Source organism: Colletotrichum tamarilloi, assembly GCF_030869305.1.
Source record: "Colletotrichum tamarilloi strain Tom-12 chromosome Unknown Scaffold_3.1, whole genome shotgun sequence".
NCBI classification, from domain to species: Eukaryota; Fungi; Ascomycota; class Sordariomycetes; order Glomerellales; family Glomerellaceae; genus Colletotrichum; species Colletotrichum tamarilloi.
The window spans coordinates 433322-453801 of NW_026849386.1; the positions used below are offsets into that span (position 1 = coordinate 433322).

A 20480-nucleotide genomic window follows, 5' to 3' on the forward strand; every position below is an offset into this window, starting at 1 on the left:
GAATCGGTCTTACAGCGACCGAACGATTCCCACAACGCGGCAGCGCCCCACCCCTGCCAACAAGCTTCGACCCTGCGTGACGTTTCGACGTGGGGAACTGGGGTCAAACTATTCGCCTTGGGCGACGAGGGGTGATGAGGGGCTGGATTCGAATAATTGTTGACCAAAGGGCCGACGAAGCTGCTGGATTGTTGGCCGACCCAGAAAAATAAAAACAAAAAATCCACGAGTAGCTCCAAGGTATATATCCAGCCGGGCGACTGTCCGGTCGTGTGTCGTTCTGCTCCAAGCTGCTCTACTCTTCCTCCTCTCTGTCCGCTTCGTCTGTTCTGTTCGTCCATACGCTCGACTCAGGTTCTCGCCGTTGCTGTCGCTGTCAGTCGTCTCGTCAATCTTGCACCCACGTTTCATACCCCGCCGACAGATCACATTATTACCTGGCAAGAGAGACACTCTCCTGGACCATTCTTTCATACCACTCTTCGCACACCCAGAGACAACCCAGCTTTCACAATGTCCCCTTCAGCTGTTGATCCTCCCGCCTCGGTCGGCTCCGTTAAGGTGTCCAAGGCCAACATTGGTGTCTACACCAACCCCGCACACGACCTGTGGATCAACGAGGCCGAGCCCAAGTTGGAGGCCGTTCAGGCCGGCGAGGGGCTGCAGCATGGCGAAGTCACGGTAGCCATCAGAAGCACCGGCATTTGCGGGTAAGGATTTTCGTGCCAGACAAAAGTGCCCCCCTTAAGGTACAAGGACGAGACTAACGGAAAGATACAGATCCGACGTTCACTTCTGGAAGCACGGATGCATCGGACCCATGATTGTCGATGGCGACCACATTCTCGGCCACGAGTCCGCCGGTGAGATTCTCGCCGTCCACCCCAGCGTCACCCACCTCAAGGTTGGTGACAGAGTCGCCGTCGAGCCGAATGTCATCTGCAACTCCTGCGAGCCTTGTTTGACCGGTCGTTACAACGGTTGCGAGAAGGTCCAGTTCCTGTCCACCCCGCCGGTGCCTGGTCTGCTGCGACGATACGTGAACCACCCTGCCGTCTGGTGCCACAAGATCGGTAACATGTCATATGAGAACGGTGCCATGCTGGAGCCCCTAAGTGTCGCTCTTGCCGGTATGCAGCGTGCCGGTGTGCGCCTTGGCGACCCGGTCCTCGTCTGCGGTGCAGGTCCCATTGGTCTCATCACCCTTCTCTGCGCCAAGGCTGCTGGTGCCTGCCCGCTGGTTGTTACGGATATTGACGATGGACGTCTGGCTTTCGCCAAGGAGCTGGTGCCCACAGCCATCACCCATAAGGTCGGTCGTGGAACCGCCGAGGAGGAGGCCAAGCGCATCGTTGAGTCCTTTGGAGGTGTTGAGCCGGCCGTTGTCATGGAGTGCACTGGTGTGGAGAGCAGCATTGCTTCGGCTGTTTGGGCCTGCAAGTTTGGTGGAAAGGTTTTCATCATTGGTGTTGGACGCAACGAGATCAGCTTCCCTTTCATGCGCGCTAGCGTTCGCGAGGTCGACATCCAGCTGCAGTACCGCTACTGCAACACCTGGCCCAGAGCCATCCGTTTGGTGGAGAGTGGTGTTGTTGACCTCAGCAAGTTGGTGACACACAAGTTCAAGCTCGAAGATGCCCTCGGCGCCTTCGAGGCGGCTAAGGACCCCAAGTCAGGCGCTATTAAGGTCATGATCCAGAGCTTGGACTAAACCAAGCCTGATGGTTAGACGACACGATTGATTTTTTGGGCATAATATGGCGGTGCTGGCGATTTGGTGTCATGGATGGTTTTTTGACTATACTTTAGAGATATGTTCCCAATGAATTCGTATGACAATATGAAGCTTCCATTAGATTGACGATGCTTGTTTGTAGGCAGAGATGTGGACTGTTGGTGGGGGTTTTGGTGTTAGTGTTAAAAGTGAGGCGATGGGGATGACAGGATTTGAGCATTGTAAGGCAGTGACAAACTGTTGCCATACAAGGTAACTTAACCTCGATATGGGGCAGATAAGAATGCAAGAGGTATCCATAGGTTCATGGCAAGAACCCATTCTGCCCCAGCACCTGCCGGTGAACCTTTTCTCACTCAATGGATCTCACCAGTGAACTGTGCCTGCCTGCACCTGTGAACTGCCCTGCCACGCCTGCCCGCACTGAAAAGAGCCCCCACTTCCCTTCAAGAGATCAATTCTGTGATTGGTTAGATCTCAAAGCGGCATAGTCCGCTGGGCCGACGGGTGCCAGTGCCTCTTTCCCCTGGGAGCAAGGGAAAAAAGGTACCTATTCCTTGTACCTGACCTTAGCAATTGACATTTTTCATAAGCAGGAAAAGAAAAGAGCGCACGGGCCATCGCTCCTCCGGCTCGCAACAACAGCACAAGCGAAATCTTCCGAGAGGTCGGGCAGACTCTGGCAAGAGAGACAGAGAGAGCTCTTTTTTTCACTTTACGCAAAAAACATCACTCACCACCACCCCCTTCCCATCAATTGGCAGCCAACGAAGCTCCTTCTTCGACCCCGGAGCCGCCCACATCGACGCACCCCGATCCGAGATCCAGATACCCCGATTTTCAATCCGTCGACCTCCTCTCTCTCTTCCACAACCGCCCAACCCCCCCGGTCCAAGATGTCTTCCGCCCTCGCCCGCCCGCTCATGCGGACCACCGCTCGCACCCTCCCTTCCCGCGTCGCCGCTCGCTTCGAGTCAACCACCACCAAGAAGGCCACCGAGTCCGCAAAGGATGCTGCCGGCAAGGCCAGCGAGTACTCGGCCAAGGCTGCCCAGGGCCTGAGCCGCGCCGCCAGCGCCGCCGGCCCCGCTCTGTCTGGTGCTGTCAACGCCCTCGGCAAGGTCGGCGGTCGCACCGGCAAGGTCATCAACTTCATTGAGAGTACGTTTCAATCCGGTCACGAGAGGATCTCTATGAGCAGAGGCGCAATTGAGCGCGCACCCTTGACTTCAAGGGCCAATTGCTGACGGATGTCCGACTACAGAGCAGGTTCCCTGGGTTGTCTACTACTCCCGCGTCACTCTTGAGCTGTCCAAGATTGTCTTCCACGGCCAGAAGATGGCTCCTCCGTAAGTTTACAGCACCAGAGCGAAGCGTCTTGTCCGCCCAGCTTCTGACGAAAGAAATACAGCCCCGTCAGCACCTTCCAGTCCTACTTCCAGCGGGCCCTCGGCGCCGTAAAGAACCCCAACGCCCTCCTGAGCTCCGCCTCCTCAGCCGCCAGCTCCGCTGCCAACACCGCCGCCGCTGCGAAGCCCGCCACCATCGCCTCCCGCATTAACACCGCGACCGTGGCCACCGGTGCCGTTGTCGCTGCTGAGTGCCTCGGTTTCTTCACTGTCGGCGAGATGCTCGGCCGCTTCAAGCTCGTTGGATACCACGGCGAGACCCACGCCGCTGCCCACTAAACGGAGAAAGAACCTTTTTGAACTTTGCTCCCCACCGCCTCGTACCGATTCGAAACGACGACGTGAAGGAGTAGAAGTTTGTTTCCCGGGTTATTAATTCAAACTGCATCTAAAGAAAAAGAGCGCAAATGGTGGCTTCCGGTTATAGAAACTGGTAGGAAAGGGGGTGTTTTTATTTTGGAACCAAATGACATGAATGCTCGATGCCCGTGGTAGAGATTCATGTTATCCAGTGGCACAGCTCCCTACCGGTCGAGATTCCCTTGATCGTTCACGGGAGCTGATGTATTGGAAGAGCAGCAAAGAGAGAATCAGTCTCGGGGGCCTTGGATCCGGCCACCGCGTACGCGTTTTCTCAACAGGCCACCTTATTATTTCCTTATGTAGACTCTGTACATCACACACGTCAACCGCAGCCCACCCATGCTGCGAAACCTGCCTCCTGCAGGTAAATAACAGGAAACCTTTTGAACCACATGGCGCTCGGTGGAATCACGTTCGTAAGAGTGTATCAGATTGAAAGCAGAGGGTGGATCTGATACTTTGCATTGGCAGGAGCCTTGACCTTGAGACGTGACCAGCACTCTGACTGCTTTGATGAGAATGAGATTATCCCTTTGCCTGTCCTTTCTCCCTCTCTGCTGTAACTCTCTTCAGTTCGAGAGATCATATTCGACGATGAAGGTTGTTCCTTACTGGGAACGGACTGGCAAGTTCAATGTTACAGCGGACCCTGCCATCTTCTCATTCAGCCCTTTTGATGTTACTATAGATAGGCAGCCGAAGCTGTGACGTATTGAGATCAGGTATACATTTTTATGCTCAACGACCCTCGATGACAGCCCGGAGCTGCGTCACAACGTCACTATTAACCGAGCTGCTCGCCCTAGCCAAATTCAGGAGAGTTTAGCCGTTCTACTTCCCGCGTATTTGTCCTGACGGCCCGGATTTTCCATCCATCACTCCAAAAGCGTGCAAGGCTATGACGCTCGAATACTGGCGGGGGTTATGTAGCTAGGAGTGATGAGATTGTGGTCTTCATCTTCGATCAATATTCACCCTGACTAAGATTAATAACATAGAGCTCTTCCCTCCCTGTCGTCTGTTATTATTCTCTTCGTTACCGGCTCCGGTAGGACGTTGCGGTGATTCATCTCACTTCTCAGTGAAGAGGAGATGAATTCCTCTCGACATGGAAGGCACCTGCCTCCTCTCCTTCCCTAAACCGACGTACCTACCTACTTAAGGGGTCTATTCACCGTTGCCGTCACCAGCACAGCAGCGCCCGTCTAGGTCTGCGAGGTCAAGTCAAGCTGTGTGCGAGGTGGTCGACTTGGTTGACATAAAAACAAATACTCCAGTGAAGTCAGAGTCCGGGTTGACCGAGGGGCGCGCTGTTCGAATCTGGGCAGGGGCGTGAATTATAAGGTCAGTATCCCCCCTCCTTCCTTTCCTATCGTTTTTTGCCCTTACACTATGAACTTTTGCCTACATAAGGTTGTATCCCTCCTTTTGTCTTATGAATTAAGTACAGTTCACTCTGACATGGAGTTATCAAAAGTAGAAATATGGATTACGCGGCAGCCATCTACTGCGAATCCAAGCAATTATGCGATTGGAGAGATTTAATACTTAACAGGCAGATGGGCGAATCTCGTACTTCAAGAGATGTCCTCATTCTGCCTGGTAGTGATTGGCAAGGTAGATTCCCCCAGAGAAAAGCTTTCTTCCCACTATCTCATGCTACTTCCACTATTCTTAATCACTAGCAATGAGCATCCGACAGGCAGCTGAGTATCAGAGGTGTGACTTCAGGTCATGTCGTTGAACAGACACAGATAGCTCTATCAAATGCTTCGCTCATGGAAATACAGCCAGTCGTCCCAGCAGTCAAGAATCGGATCCGTCAACAGCGAGAGACCGTCAAATCATCGTCGCCGAACCTGATGCATACTATCAAAAAGTCTCACGTTACACAACCCGAAAGCCAACTTCTCTTCCATTTCCCTTACCAGTCTGCCCGAGAATCCGGTCACCGGACAAAACGCAAAGACCTTACCTCCTTCCCCAACCACCAATCATCTCGTACTCATGCTGTCTTGGCGGGGAAGGCCTTCTCGTTGCCCCTTGGCCTCTCAGACAGGTAGTCAGGTAGAATGGGGAGATCTCCTTCTCCCTTCATCGAACCCAGCCCCCTCTGCTTAGGATTGATCAGATTTCTGTCTACGATACCTGAGATGTATGGGCAGTGATTCAACATCACTTCATGCAAACTGTACGCCGCACACTTACCGAAACCCCCGTTCGAGGGCCGTACCGTTTGCCACATGATCCCGTATTCGCACTCACAAACAGACCCCGGATCCCTCTCATCGAATACATACCGCTACCACTGTTTAAACGCCTCAATCTTGCATAGTGGCGTATATTGTCATTCTTTCTGGACCGACACCCCCTTTGTGCACTCCCCCTCCCTCCCCCTATCTACTACACACTTGACACTTGGCGGCCGCGGCGGCGTAGCATAGAAGGATCAAGGTGCCAACCAACAACTATCCGGGCAAAAAGGTTCCCCAGGGTATATATTTTTACCAGGAAGAGAATCCCACGAGTTAGCCTTACGGAACCCAAATGTTTGGGGACTTTGGCCCCCCCCCCCCCATGTTTGGGCCCCTTTTACCATTCCCTCGGGTCGGGGTGGAAGAAAGGAACGAACAGACCGTTTTCATGACCCCTGAACATTGCCGAAAAAGGTGAATGGTCCTCTCTCTGGGGGAGGTGTTGATGGTGGTCAGCGAATATCTGAGAGAACCGAAGCCGGTAAGGTTTATAACATTCTTTGGGGCCTAGGAATTTCGCAAACGAATATCTGGTTTGCCAAGTCTTCCTGGCCGGTCTTCTTTCTGTTGATTGATGACCTATACATTTTTTTGTTTGGAGAGGGTCATGACAGTAGCAGGGGTTCTCGCCGGTACTTAGACCTGATGGATTATCCCGTAGTAATAGTGTGGCCTTGGTATCCGTGATGTATATGCTCTTTTTCGTAGGAATGATGTTGGATCATCATCTCTCCTCATCTTTTATATGGCCTAGTCAACTTCGCTTTTATGTAAAGATGGAGGGGAAGCTTGGAAAGAGAGAATATCAATATTGAAATTGTATCTATGCCTTCGGAACTCGTTGCAAGGATCCTCGAGTGACGACCGTACATATCTGTAGTCAACCAAGTTCTCGGTAACGAATCTCGCAAATAACAGGTCACCCTATAGCCTCATCACGATGACAGAATACCCGATATGGCCCAACTAAGTCCCGAAAACGAGAAACCAGAGGCGGCAAGCTCAAGAGTAGTCGTCTTGGTTTTACTAGTCCTCGCCGAGAGAGTCGGTCTTCACTGCAGCAAATTTCATCGAGAGTGATTCTAATCTCGCGACAGAGTCTCGGAACAAGAAACATAAAAGGTTCTATCCCGAGTGAAAATACCTTAGCTGAAGGAGCCAAGACTGAAAATTTCCAGACAAGATTCCAATACCAAAATTTCCCTAGATCCAACGCGACGGATATCCCCTATCCCTCGCAGGCGGTAAAGAACGAAGGACCAGGAACAGGAACCCAACAAAAGACACACCGCCGTATCATGCACGACCACATCATCCGAGATTATTCGGTTCCCCTCATCCTCAAAGAAACACGTATGACAGTCCCCCGGTACCGCTTCCGCCGTCTCCGAACTCAAACCACTCCCGTTGGAACCTCCCTGGCAGTCGGCCAACGCCCGCCCGCTCGATGCATAATACTCCCTCCCTCTCTATATGCACGTTGGCAGCATGGGAGATTTCGCGTCCCAGGTAATCGCATCCGCGATCCTACGAAAGGAATACCCGAGACAATAGAACCATAACACACCATAGCCTGTAGTGCCTCATCCTCTCCACCGTCACCTTTCACCTACCTCTATGATCCTGCAGAGCCAGTTGTTCCCGCATGAGACGAGAATGGTAGATCGAAGGCTCTGGGCTCCAGCGTGGCAGGGCCTCGCTGTAGGCGGCCCCTTATCACTCATCACCAACCCCCCCGGCCCGAGGCCGAGGCCGAGAATCGAGACCTAGACCGGCCTCGAGTTTGATTGGGCAATGGTGCAGCTTCTTGTAGGGAGGCAAATAGAAAACCAAAAAGAAACACAAAGGGCGGTGATGGACTGGTAGGAGTGGGAAGCTTGATACATGTTTCCACAATCTTGTAGCCTACATGTGTCTTTTTTCTCCCTCTTGTTCCTCTTCTTTACGCACCTCTTGATGTGTAGGATTGGGCAGAAAAAAACTAGCTCAATGCCCTTTTGCCTTTTCTACCCGAACCACTCATCGCGAGATCCGTGTTCCCGGGTCCGGGCATCGGGCGTTCGATGGGTGCCCAGATACATCAGAAGAGGGGGGGGGGGGGGGGAAGGGCCCAAAAAGGGGGGGGGCGGGTGGGAAAAGTGGGAAGAGGGGGGGGGGGGGGCGGGAAAAAGGGGGGGGGGGGGGGTGGGGGGGGGGGGGGGGGGGGGGGGGGGGGGGGGGGGGCAAGGTCCCAAAAAGGGAGGGGCAGTAGTGATAAGTATGAAGAAGTGTGAGTGTGTGCTCGCATGCATATGAAATATAAGTGTGTGTGTGTGTGTGGAGAGCGAGGAGGGGGCAGAGAGAGGTTTGAGGAGGGGGCGCAAGGCTGGGTGTAGAGTACATCGTACTTCGTAGCGTATCATAAGGAGATCCGCCAATCCAGCCAACATGTGGACTGCAGGCTCGGGGCGGCGGGATTTCTCTCCGTCATGCAAGTCGTACGTCGAGGGTACATGTAGTTTGCTGGCTTGATGCGGGTCGGGGCGTTGGTTGGCAGCCTTAACGGAGAGGGAACGTTTGCCCAGCTTCACCTCGGGGAAAGAGCGTGTGCTGTCTCCCGGTGCAAGCGAGATCATCCAGAAAAAAGAGCCAAGCCGGAGACAAGCAAACTAAAAAGAATCAACGATCTTGAGCTACTGTAAACGGCCCATGCAGGACATAGGATACTATCAGCAAGGGATCCGTACCTCATAAACGTATCAACGTGGTCGATCACCAGGAAGATGAAGGCACGGCTCTTAGTGCCTCGACTGCAACGTGTCGCCATGGGACAACAGCATTAGGCAGCCGAAAAGAAGGTTGGCTCGCAGCATGAGACCCATCGCACGACGCTCAGGTTCCCCATCTCATTGACCATCGGTGTGCCGTCTCCTACATACGTTGCCTTGAGAAGGGTTCATTGCTTTGCTGTTCGAATGCTGGCAGACACAGCGAAGTTCCTATCCTGGCCTTCGCACGATGCAGCTGTTGCCCAACCTGGCAGGGCTCAACGAAGGATTGTAACGTTGTCAGTGCAATATCCCATTGGCGGGACGGGGAAGCGGGAGCAAGAGCAACCAACAAACCAACAATAGATGGGGGCAATATGGGTAACCGAATGATGTGGATGGGCATGCGGGAGCCATGTAAACCAGCATGATGATGTGGAGATGGGTAAGGGAACAATATCTAGCTGTCGACCAATCTTGGCTCTATTATCGTGTCTGGTGCATTTGATTTTGTCGAGCTCTAAAGGAATGTAGAAGGGAAATGACAAACCCTCCTGGCCACATAATGTTTGCTAACGACCGTTGGCACCTTCCACTTCCACTCAATCTGTGATTCGCGACATAGACGATTCGTTCGTGGTAGGACCGGAAGCGTGACTCGACTTTTTCTTGAGTCGCCATCGAAGCTGGCCGGGTCGCCTCACCTGTAGCTGAACTCCGAAAGGGCTGCTCTTGTGGTTCTTGATTTGGTTATCATCCATCATGACCAGAATCTATTTATATATATTTACCATAGCAAGGTAGGTAGAGGGGAAAAAAATAGCGGCCGCACATATCAGCCCCTGCGCTGCGGACGTGACAGCCATCCCGATTAACATTGGTCATGCCTAAAGACATGACGTGCAATACTCCGCTGGCCGACATGCCCGTACTGGCCACCCTTCTCATCGCGCCCTCTTGCAATCCCGAGGAGCGTGCATAATAAATTTCAACGCCCCAAGCCTGAGTCTGCTTCATGCCGAAAGAGAGCAGAGTACGCACTATGCAAAAAAACACGGCCCAACTGCAATGCTGCCAAGCCCGCGCCGCCATCAACTTTTGGTTAAACCCGGCCCATTTTCTTCCCCGCCGATGAATCCGTACACAAAAAGGATACGATGTAGTGACAAGAGAGGCGTAGCGACTGTGACTATGTGCTGGTTGGCAACAATATTGTTTGCGCTCGTGTGCTACCTTGGACTTGACTTTGTAGCTCAGAGATAGAGCGTATGCTAGGGAAGGCCAAGGGGGGGTAAAAAATAAGGGGCCACTCCGCGGAGTATCGATCTCGGTCTCTGACTGCCGAGCCTGCGAAACATAAAGAAAGATAGAAGGAGACAACGCGGCAAAAAATGTCCAAGGAGACCAAAATAGCGTAAAGAGAAAAGCAGAACTTGATTGCCTGTTTTGATGCATTCTTCGTCGTGTCGATATACGCCTGGCCAGAACAAAGCGGGAGAGCTTGCCGAATCGAGTGGCAGGCGGTACTCTACAAGGGCGTCCAAAACTTCGAGCAGAGCAAGACGATGAAGCCCGTAAGACGAATTGAAGTAGCTGGCGGTCTAAAGCTCCTGATCTTGCCACGATCGATCCGCGCTTGGCCGGGCGAGGACTGGAAGCCTATCTTGGTAAGGGAGAAGAAGGAGGGAAAGCAAACATGCGGCACTCCCACCACGTACAGTAGAAAAGGACAATGGAGAAGCTATTCAACTAAACGTCGCATGAGTAGCAGCAACGACGCTTGCTTGTTGACAGGACGGCACCAGAGCGACTGAGTCGCACGTCTGACGTTCAAGTAGACGAAGAGTGATGGTACAGGAGACAAATCGCCCCGACGTTCCGCTTGAGCTGTCTTGCTTGGCGATAGGGTGTCAAATGTTACTAGCTTGCCTCGTCCCGTTCTGGATATGAGTATGCGACGGGAGGGTGACGGCAGGAAACTCGCCAGCAGTCTGTCCCCGTCCTGTAAGACGTGACGTAACCCTCGGCAGTCTGAGTGACCACTTTTGAATCATTGGGTTTGCGTTGGAATTGGCCTCCTTGCCGTCCAAACAAACCTACGTCCGGCAATCAGTACTCTGCATCTCAAAAAGCTGGGAGCTACCAGACGGTAGTCTGCAGGCGGTAACTTACATTCTGCAGTAGGCATGAACATTGAGTCGACAGATTTCCTTCTTGAGATCATCCACCAGTCTGTCCACTTCATGTTTTGGCCAGCGTTCCACCTGAATAAAGGGCGCAAGTGTGAGGCCTTCCAAGCAGTGCGTAAGGCCGAGGTTGAACCATCTACCCAGCTCTTCTTCCATCGGGTTCTGGCTCCACGGGTTCGTTGGTAGCCTAATCATCTTCTCGGTAATGTCTGTGAAGCCTGCAGCATGGAGCTCCTTTTTTGTGTCGATTATATCGATGGATTGCCCGTACCTGTGCATCGCACGCCGCAAGTTCTCACCCCAAAAGACGAGAGGCGAATTAGACTCAAGAGTGTTGTCGTCGCTACGAGGAATCCATTCGATTTCCACCTGTTCAATGTAACCTCCGGGCTTGATGTGCCTGAATGACTTCCTGTACAGGTCTGGCCAATCTCTTATGGAACCAAGCAGCATCTGAATATGAACCAGATCGAAGGTTTGTTCCGGAGCTGGCAGTGGCGCCTCCACGTCGGCTCGCTCGAACCTTACACACGTAGGGATCCTACAAAACGATGAGCTTTCGCTACGAAGAGCGGTAGAAAAGGAGATGCACAACATACAGCTTGGGCTGGATGAGAGAAAGATCGAGCCCCAAGACCTGAGCCTTTTGATCTTCGTTTCTATATAGCTTACTATGGTGTGATAGTGTCAGCAAGTCTAGGTTCTAGCAGTCGGCGCACGGAGGGTGGATAATCTTACTCGCCCACGTCGATCGCCCAAATGCCAGTGCCCGTCCCGAGGTCAAGGACATGGGATTTGGCGGGCAGAGGCACTTCCCAAAGGCCTCCTCTTGCCTTGGTTATCAGATGGTGGAAGATGTCTAGCCTGTCTTTCTCGAGCTTCGCAATGAGTTAGCATGGGGAAAGATTCATCGCGGCGAGGAATCATAGGTAATCTACCTCGTCCACAGGAAAAAGATACCGCCCGCGTCCAAATGAGCCATACTGGCGGCCATGCTCAGTGTAGTCAGGGTACTCGGTACCAACAGTCCCACTGTAGATGGCACGTTAGCGCTGTATCCTGATAGTGTCCAGAGCAGCAATGGGACCGTCGTGTTTGGCATCATGACATACCCGTTTTGTGACATTGTTACCATGCGAAAGGCAACCTGAAACGAAATTATTTGCCGACGGTGGTTGATTTCTAGTTTCTCTCCGGGACTTGCATCAACAGGTGACGGGCGATGCGCGTAAAAGCAGCAAGTAGACCTATCACCAACATCCAAAAACCAAGAGAGTGCTGCTATCTTTGAGCTTCTTGCAATACTGCCGGCGTTTCGTCTCGTCGCGGTACAGTGATGAGGTTGGCTTTTGCAAGTTAGTAAGTTTACGATGAAGCTCGCGTCCGCGTGAAGAAGAGATGGATCATGGGCTGATAGGCAAGGTGGGAAGTGAAGCTGGTGACTTTGAAACATGAAAAGGGGATTGGACCTGGAGAAGTGGAATCGAGCAGCGGGCAATTTAAAGTGTGCGTGCAGTAGTAAGTCTTGAATGGGAAACGAAACGAAATGATGGTCGCAGTGCAGGCGGCTGCAAGTCGATGGGAGCACACACTGATGGCATCCAGGGAATAACACAGTCAGTACGACTGCCTTTTATGGAGAAATGTGACCTGAGCAGAAGCCCCGTCTCATGTCATGAGGGTTGGTACCGGGAATGAGGGAAACGACAGACGGCCAAATGTAACAGACGCCAGTCGGAAAAGGGGGTAAAGGCAATGAAGGAGGCTGTGATCAAGCCAGAGTCTTCTTCCTGCATCTGAGCTGGGCGACTCCTACCAGCTTCTTGTATTTTCAAGAGAATTGCGTCGATACGTAGGTAGCCAGGCGCCTCTCTTGCTCAAGACCGACGCCATCACACACACACACGGCGTTGTTCACCACAACAATAACGCATATGAGACACTCTCTTCGACCAGGCCACGCTTGCACTTGCACTTGCGTCGACCAACAAAAACCCGCGAGCGCGCGCCTACATCGGATCGAACGCAGCCTTCTGCATTTGGGTGATTATGGTCCCTTCGGTGTACAATAACCTTGCTGGCGCGACACTCCAACTTAATGCCCAGCCAACACCACGACTGGCGATGATGGGACCAAAGAAAGAGTGGGAGAGAGAGGAAGAGCTGCGGAACAGCTTTTGCCCTCCATAGCGGTATGGATGGTGAAAATGACATGGGTCGAGGTGCAGTAGGTTAGGGCAGAGGAGAGGGCCGAATGCTGGGCCTTGACAGCGTACCAGTACATGTACCTGCATGTAAACGGTCGCAGCATCAGCCTGCTCGAAGCTGGGGGTGTAAGGGAATTGTGCAGAATGCATGTCTGCAACTGTGTCTGTTTGTGGAGAGGTAGGCTCATCTTGTCCACGTACCCAGTCCTAGGTTTCTTCTTGATATGCTGCGGAAGGGGAGGGCTAGATAGGGAATGAGGCAGAGGCATCTTCAACGACTGAAATGTCATTGAAGTCCATGACGTGGATACAAAAAAAGGCCTCCGTCACCGCGGCGGTTATCCAAAGGCAGGCAGGCAAGTTGAACAGGTGACATGTGGTCGGGTTGGGCCAGAGAACAGGTGTGACGACGAAAGGAAAGCAGACAGCGATTGACGTACATGTTTGGGACGGGGAGCGAGGCTTCTTCCACGACCGCTTAGGACGTCGAGCGAGTCAATTGATGTCGCACAACGAGTTGGAGAGGTTGTACAGACCGGGTCCAGTGCTGCGGTATTCGGCGTCTTTCTCGTCGTGTGCAGATTGGCCAGGAAATCGATAGGTTGCGAAACGACGAGAGGCGTCGCAGAAGGCGAGAAGCCGTTGGTTGGGTCGGGCTGGGTTGGGGTTGGAGTTTCAGAGCGACCTCGACTTTCTGCGTCGATATCTTGGCGATGAGATGGGCCGACCTGGAAATTATAAGGTAAACGACGTGATAAACCTAGCCAAAATGAGAAGAGGTCGAGGCGATGGCTGAAGCTGTCCAGCCAACTTGAGATGCAAGGACACTGATAATAGGGCGGTAAAATTGGCCAAGATTCGCGGTCAAGGCGCAGATCGAAGGCCGAGGGCTGAGGTTTCGAAGTGTGGTTCTGGTTGTGGTCGTGGGCGAGGACGCTACAGGGTGACGAGATGTGATGCAAGTCGACACGGGCGAGACGAGCTTCAAGCCTCTGTTGGGCAGATTGGGTCAGGTCGGGTTCGTTTTGGCGTCGGGCGGGAGCGGGAGCAGCAGCAGCGATCTGATGGGATGGGATGTATGGAGTAAAAGAAAGGGAATATGTAATCCAGCAGAAAGGCAAGGGAGGTAGGGATGCTCGCTCTTCTCTGTAGTTGTATAGAGGGCAGAACCGCTGGAGCAAGCAAGGAACTCCTGACTAGGTGACCTGACGACGAGGAAAGGTGGTAAACCACGGTGGGTGAGGTACAAATAGCCGGTCGTGTGGGCTACAATCGTACTGCGGCAGATGTGCCTTTACGTCTCTCCACGACGTTGTGAGGGGGACCCTGGACTGGACTAGATCAAGTGAACAAGCGAGAACGGAGTGATGCAGATGGAGAGAAAGACAGCTTCTCTGTTAGTGTCTCCTAGTTATGGCTAGCTGGCTCGCTGGAAGTCCCGGGTGTTGGTGCTTGTCTTTCTGTGCTTTGGCCCTAGAACATTTCTAGAGAACAAGTGGTGGCGTGTGTGTATGCGTGTGTACGTGCACCGGCAAGTGTGAGGTGTAATTGTAGTATCCGTATGCAAGGTCAACGCGGGTATCTGAAGGCTTTGAAAGTCAACGTCGACAAGTACTTGTTGGTGGGGGAGTCGCGTCAAGCAAGTCTAGCTTTAGAGTGGGTGGACCGGCGGACAAACGGTGGCGGCGCCTACGACGCTTTCTTTGAGGTCTGTGGGTGGGAGAGGTGTGAATTGCAGACAGAGCAGGGACTTTCGGATTGAAGGCTAGGCTGCCGGATGCTATTGAATATCGGCTCTTGAGAAGAGGAATGTCGCAAGGTAATCGTGGACTAGAGTTTGCTCTCCGCTTCCCGTAGCTCGGGGGATCGTCCGCTGTTAAGTAGAATTAGTGGGTTTCTTCATCGTCATCTTCTTCTTCTGTTTCTGCCTTTTCCACAGACACCTCTCTCCTTGTCCTCGCGCAAGTGTGTTCTGCCCCTCCCTGTTCCTGGCGCTGGTGCTGGCGCATGCAGTTCCCATGGTTGCTGTGGGATTTTGGGTTGATGCCACCCCTGCCTGGAAACTTGAGGACGCCCGATGTGATGGAGCTGGAGCTGGAGCTGGGACGGGACCTATAACTGGAGATGATGACTTGTAACGTGAAGGCGGGAAAACGCTGACGGACAGCGGGCTGGTGTAATTGCGCTTCCAGGGTCAGTTTCTTCTGCGGACTTCCAGAGCCTTGCCCGTGTCATTGTCGTTGGTCTGTTCGTGGTTCGTCGCCCATCGAAAGGCCTAGCTTTCCACTCGTCCCACTCCATCTGTCTCCATTTCACCATGTCACTTTTTCCCTTGAGAAAAGCACCCCAGGCTCTTCCAATCCCAGCCCGCCATGGATCATGACACTTGGATAAAAGCACGGAAAATGCGGAAAGGGGGCTTGTCTCCTACCTTGAAAGCAATCTTAACCCTGAGCAGGGCCTCCGCGTAATATAGTAGATGAAGAAGATATCGAGAAGCCAGTTCGGACCAGCTCGAAGATGGGCAAGGTATCCGTACTCCGTAGGTCAGGTGTGCGAGGAATGCAAACCGAGTCCGTGTTCCTCAGCTAGCCGGGGTGTTGCACAGATATTCAGCGCCGTGATAGGTGACTAGAGGGAGCAAAATCAAGCTGGCAGAAGACGACTTGCAGCGGGAGATGGGAATGCAAGACAAAGCGCCTGATGGACCGCAACTTTTCAGAAACGGCAAGTTCGATGTGAGGTAGTCTGTCTGTACCACGCGGTATGCAGGCTCAATTGGTTGAGAAAGCGAGGTGAGGTAAGGCGGAGGATTATGAGATGGATGTCAGGTAAGGAGGTTAGGTGAACGAAGACAAGTCAAGGAAGGCGAGGCGTTGGGGTCTGTGCTCCAACGAAGGCGATGGAAAATAAAGGGGAAAGAGGTGGCGGGTGATGGAGGAAGGTAGCACACACGATGTGGAAGCACGGAAGGTGCGAGAGGAAAACTTGGAACCCTCCTTCTGGATCATCCCGTCCTAAAGTATCTTCCATACCTTGTACTCAGCTCCAATGTTTAAGTCTCTCTTTCCTCTAAATCTTCTTGTTCACTCCGCCTCTTCATCTTGCCTAAGGTACCTAAGGTAAGGTACGGATTCCCAACCTTACAGACTTTGACTGACTAAGGTACTGACGACTGACGACTGTCAACTACCTAGTCTCTTTGTGTCCTGTCGACTTTTCTACCTCTTCTACTGCGGTCAATAACTACCAAGTTGTCAACAACCCTCGGGGTTTCATGGCTTAGTTCACTTTCAAGCGTTGCCTTGAGTTGTGTGTCTCACTGCCTCTACCCTTCTTTCGTGCTCTTCACCGACTCTGTTCTTTCTTCTGCTCTCACTCCCGGTCTCTCCTCTTCCCATCCCACGTTGCCATTACCCATCTTTCCTTCCGTTCCGTAACATGCCCCTCAAGTTTCCTGCCCTACCTATACTTAGCTTTTCGCAACCCTAGTCCAACACAAAGAAACAGTACGTATCTCAAAGTACATGTTCAATATCTGTACATGGGTGGGCAGATTCAACTTGGACCAAGTCGGCATAGCCTGCGATAGACCTGCCTTGCCAAAATGGCTCTAGCGTACGGCAATCAGCGTCACTGGAAGAGCGTCTTCAACTGCACTCTGACTCTGCGCCACACACCACTGCTTGCTGAGGTGAGTACCTACAAGTGAGAGATGCGGCGGTGGCTACTCCGCATGACCAAACGCTGTTCCAACTCTTTTCTTTTCAACATTTATTTTTGTCTTCTCTCGCTCATCTTCATTCCCGGGCTCAATGCTCCCGTGACAAAGAGCATAAGGTCGAGTCTTCGACTGATTCGACCTGAGACCAAGCCCAACTACCCCAGCCGCGTCCATTCCCCAACCCGATGCCTCGACTCTCAACCAGGCGTCTGTTTCGCCCGTCCAGCCTCCCTCTTTGTGTTTTACTACCTGGACTGCGGCGCTACTGTACGTCTACCAGTAGGGCAGGTTTGGTGGAGAGAGTCAGGGGGTCAGTATCCGCCCGCCCATTTCAGATTCCCACCCTCATGTTCCTTCACCCATTACCCATTACCCACAACGTACTCCATACACTAGTGCTGGACCTATCCGTACTGGGTATCTGTATGGGTAGCCAGGCAGACAGGATCATCAAGGCAAGCAAGCATCGTGTGCGACCTGGCAATCTGGTTTTCGATTTGCATCAAAGGCCAGACTCCATGTGTCGAAAACCTCCCCCAGTTCGGGGTACGTATCTAAAGACGGATATCTTAGGTACTTCAAGGTAGGGTCCATACCTGAGATGCTCGACCACCTCATTCCAAGCTGGTCGGGGCTTCGTCCAGTCAACCGAGATCACGTATTGGCACTTTTCCACTCGTACAGACCCAAATACCTCCTGTTCCTAAGGTACTCCGTAATGAGCAGCTCAGAGACGTAAAGTCATATCATCCTGCTCTTCTCCCCAGTGGCGTCCAACAGCGTTCCCAAGGCTTGCGGCCTCGACGACAAGCCACGGGCTGCCAGCAACAGCTTTGCACGGCGCTTGGTCTTAGTGCCCGTCCACTGTGTCTTGGTGATCCCTTGCAAAAGCCAGGTTGTGCTGGCCGGGGTTCCACGGTGTAGAAACAGTTGGGAGCCATGGAGGAAGCCTTGTTCCCGCTTCACCCCGGCCACATTTTGGAAATATACCCTGCAAGCCATCTTGAGGGGGGAAGCCCCCTTGGCCCTTGGCCCCCCACCTACGGGCCCCTTGTGTCTCTTCCCGCGCCCCCATTTTCATCGCGCCTTCCTCCGCTCGATCCTGATTCGGTGAAACAAAATGGATTCGGTTCAACGAGTTGAGCATTCTGTCATGGTCGCATGGGTCGCATGGGTCTCATGGGTCTCATGGGCAATGAATGTGCAGTAAAGCAGATGCACTCTGTGCGAAGCTATAAGCGGGCCGGCGCTGGGCACAGGACTGTTTCTGTAAGTATAGGCTCGCACCTAGGTATTGGATCCGTACTTCCACGCCTGTCAGTGTCAGTGTCAAGCGTGTCAAGCAACTTGGCGTACCTTACCGACTCTTTCGGATAAACGCTGGAAAATGGGATGGACAACCTCAAAGTCTCCTCTTTTCCAATCTGCTGCTTACTAGGGCCATCTTTATCATGTCTTCACCTGGTTCACTGTGGTTTCCCTTCTAAGAAAGCACAAGCATTGCTCGGAGCGGGCGGTCATGAACTGGGACGTTACCTGGGGTAGTAGTACTTGCCCCGTTTCTACGTGGACGTCCTCTGAGTGCCTGCTTCCTCTCCGTCATTCTTTCCTTTCTCGACCTCTACCGTTGCTGCCAATGGTAATTCGGCTTGGATACGTACTTGCTCATTTAGCAATGCTTGCATCTCTTTGCATCAGATACCTTTATCACCAAGAATTTCCCCTTTGGTTTTCATGCTTGACTTCAATTTTTGTATTCCCATGAACAACATCCCCTGGGTGACGATGCGTCTAGCATATCCATCATTCAGTCGACCAGCTCTGCCCCATTACCCGCACCCAACCCAACTTCTCACTCTGCATGCCTAGCCGCAAGAGACTCTACTGCCAACAATCCGCGGATCTAACAGCCCATTTATCAACTGATCCAGGGTACAAGGCTGTGTTGCATCCACTCTACTTGTCTTAAGGTTCGAGACATGCTCGCTGAATACTCCTTCTCGAGTTCTCCGACACAAGACGGAATGCTTCCGGAGATGCATGGTAAAAGGGTACGTATTACAGCAATATCTCGCGATGCTATATGTTTACACAGTGGCCTTGATTGATTGTCTTGGGCTGTCACCTCCATGTTCAACATCGCAGACTCTCACAGTAGGTATTTCTCCAAGAAAGTTAATGGAAGGGTGGCACAATCGTGTCCAGGTCACCTGCCCAGATCGAGCCCAAAAAATGACGCTGCGGCAAGTCAACAACCAGACCATACGCCGTCCATTCTGAGACCACGATATCCTCACGAATACCGAGCCAATAAATGACACAAGGATCCACCAGATCTCCTCTCGACAGCCACCGCCTAAATATGTTCAGAAGCCCATATGCTTAGCTCTTCGCGGAGTCCGCTCAGACATATGCTTGAGTACAGGTCGAACACCTTAAGACAAAAGACGGCGACCAGGAAATGGGCCGTACTTTTGCACAGCTTGTCGCAGGAAGCAGCCAGGAATGTCAACAACCCGGGCAAAGTCCACCTCTACCATGAGGTCTCCAACTATAGCGTCAGTATTGGCGGTGGGGAATTATTACGATAATTCTTCCCACACGGTGCGTACTGCCATCCGGAATGCGGTCCCCTTAACAAGCACGACAAGTAAGTGTCCTGAGAAACCTCAATTGCGCACACGGTGGCCAGCCTGCTTGGTACCCAGCATTACACAAGTCCCATTCGTCCTGGCTAGGGATGGCGTCCCTGACATGGTACAGATTACTGTAACGGCCCTGTCCACGGAGCTTTTAATGATATCTACCAAATCCTTACAATGTCCACGTTCCACACCGTCGTGTGCATACCGTTTCCTGGATTTGCAGGGATGACGTCGTGGCACCCAGCTTCTCGGAACTTCCACCCCCTTACCTCGCCCAAGCTGGCAACAACTTTTCCGGAACGCGGACGAATCCTGCAAGGAGTCTTACACCACCTTGTTCGCAACCTCGCATTACGTACCGCAGTAAATGGGAGGAGAACTATCTTGCGCCTTTACCGCGAAAGCATTACTTGATCCATCATGACAGCACATGCCTGGAGGCAGAACTTGACCAAAACACGACCTTCTCAAGACAGCTTCCAGTGGTCCAATTCGTCATGAGCTGTCAGAGACACACCAGCCGCAGTAATGGTTCTCTCTTGAAGATAGTTCCGGGATTCGAGCACGTATCCGAATAACTAGCTTTGGCCTGCAGCAAAGCGGTGTAAAGTGGTAGGCTGCTGATGTTAGCCAATTGAATACTAGGCTGACGACCAGTGCAGACCGGGGCACGATGCCTGCTTGTATCCCAGCCTGCAATGAGCACATGGCTTTCGGAACCAAAGGACTGGATCTTATCTGCGGCCCCCTCACTCATCGTCCACCCTTTTGTTTCACTCTGGAACGAGAGCTCCCGTCGTGCGTACCACGAGAAACGAGAGTTCTCAGACGGTTTCTACATACATGGGAAAGGGATCCGTTGACTCGAGAGACTAAGAATATGTGTATCGCCGTGGCTCTCAATGAATAGAACGACACCGCCGGACCAACGAGGCCTTGCATCAAAGGTGCCACTGGCAGCATACCACTCCTTCACGGCCACGGCCATATCACGGCCATGTATTCGCGTGGCGCTAATTGCCCTTTACCTCACAGATACGGATGCAAATCCCTGGGCATTAGAGACACCTCTTGTGCCCAACACGTCCAAGATGTGGTCCCAGGAGCCTGGGCACACCTGTACGGTACCAAGCAGCCATTAAACCCCGCCTACAGCGGCAAACGGGTCTTGATCCATTTTCAGCGCATGTTACCAACCTCCTTGAA

The 20480-nt window shown here is 52.6% G+C and overlaps 4 protein-coding genes across 4 annotated transcripts; 3 read left to right on the top strand and 1 right to left on the bottom strand.

Moving 5' to 3' along the window:
• Window positions 1-513: 513 nt before the first annotated feature.
• Window positions 514-1711, top strand: CTAM01_01322 (alcohol dehydrogenase GroES-like domain-containing protein; the record flags this gene model as incomplete). Its single annotated transcript, XM_060517364.1, has 2 exons — window positions 514-710; window positions 781-1711. The coding sequence occupies 2 exons, from the start codon at window positions 514-516 to the stop codon at window positions 1709-1711; spliced, it is 1128 nt and encodes a 375-aa protein (XP_060387825.1).
• A 920-nt stretch (window positions 1712-2631) lies between these two features.
• On the top strand, window positions 2632-3423 carry CTAM01_01323 (uncharacterized protein; the record flags this gene model as incomplete). The annotated part of the gene is made up of 3 exons (XM_060517365.1): window positions 2632-2896; window positions 3000-3084; window positions 3147-3423. The coding sequence occupies 3 exons, from the start codon at window positions 2632-2634 to the stop codon at window positions 3421-3423; spliced, it is 627 nt and encodes a 208-aa protein (XP_060387826.1).
• Window positions 3424-3706: 283 nt separating this feature from the next.
• On the top strand, window positions 3707-3943 carry CTAM01_01324 (uncharacterized protein; the record flags this gene model as incomplete). The annotated part of the gene is made up of 1 exon (XM_060517366.1): window positions 3707-3943. The coding sequence occupies one exon, from the start codon at window positions 3707-3709 to the stop codon at window positions 3941-3943; it is 237 nt and encodes a 78-aa protein (XP_060387827.1).
• Window positions 3944-10677: 6734 nt separating this feature from the next.
• Window positions 10678-11824, bottom strand: CTAM01_01325 (methyltransferase domain-containing protein; the record flags this gene model as incomplete). The annotated part of the gene is made up of 5 exons (XM_060517367.1): window positions 10678-11239; window positions 11298-11369; window positions 11437-11576; window positions 11637-11730; window positions 11811-11824. The coding sequence occupies 5 exons, from the start codon at window positions 11822-11824 to the stop codon at window positions 10678-10680; spliced, it is 882 nt and encodes a 293-aa protein (XP_060387828.1).
• Between the last annotated feature and the right edge of the window lie 8656 nt (window positions 11825-20480).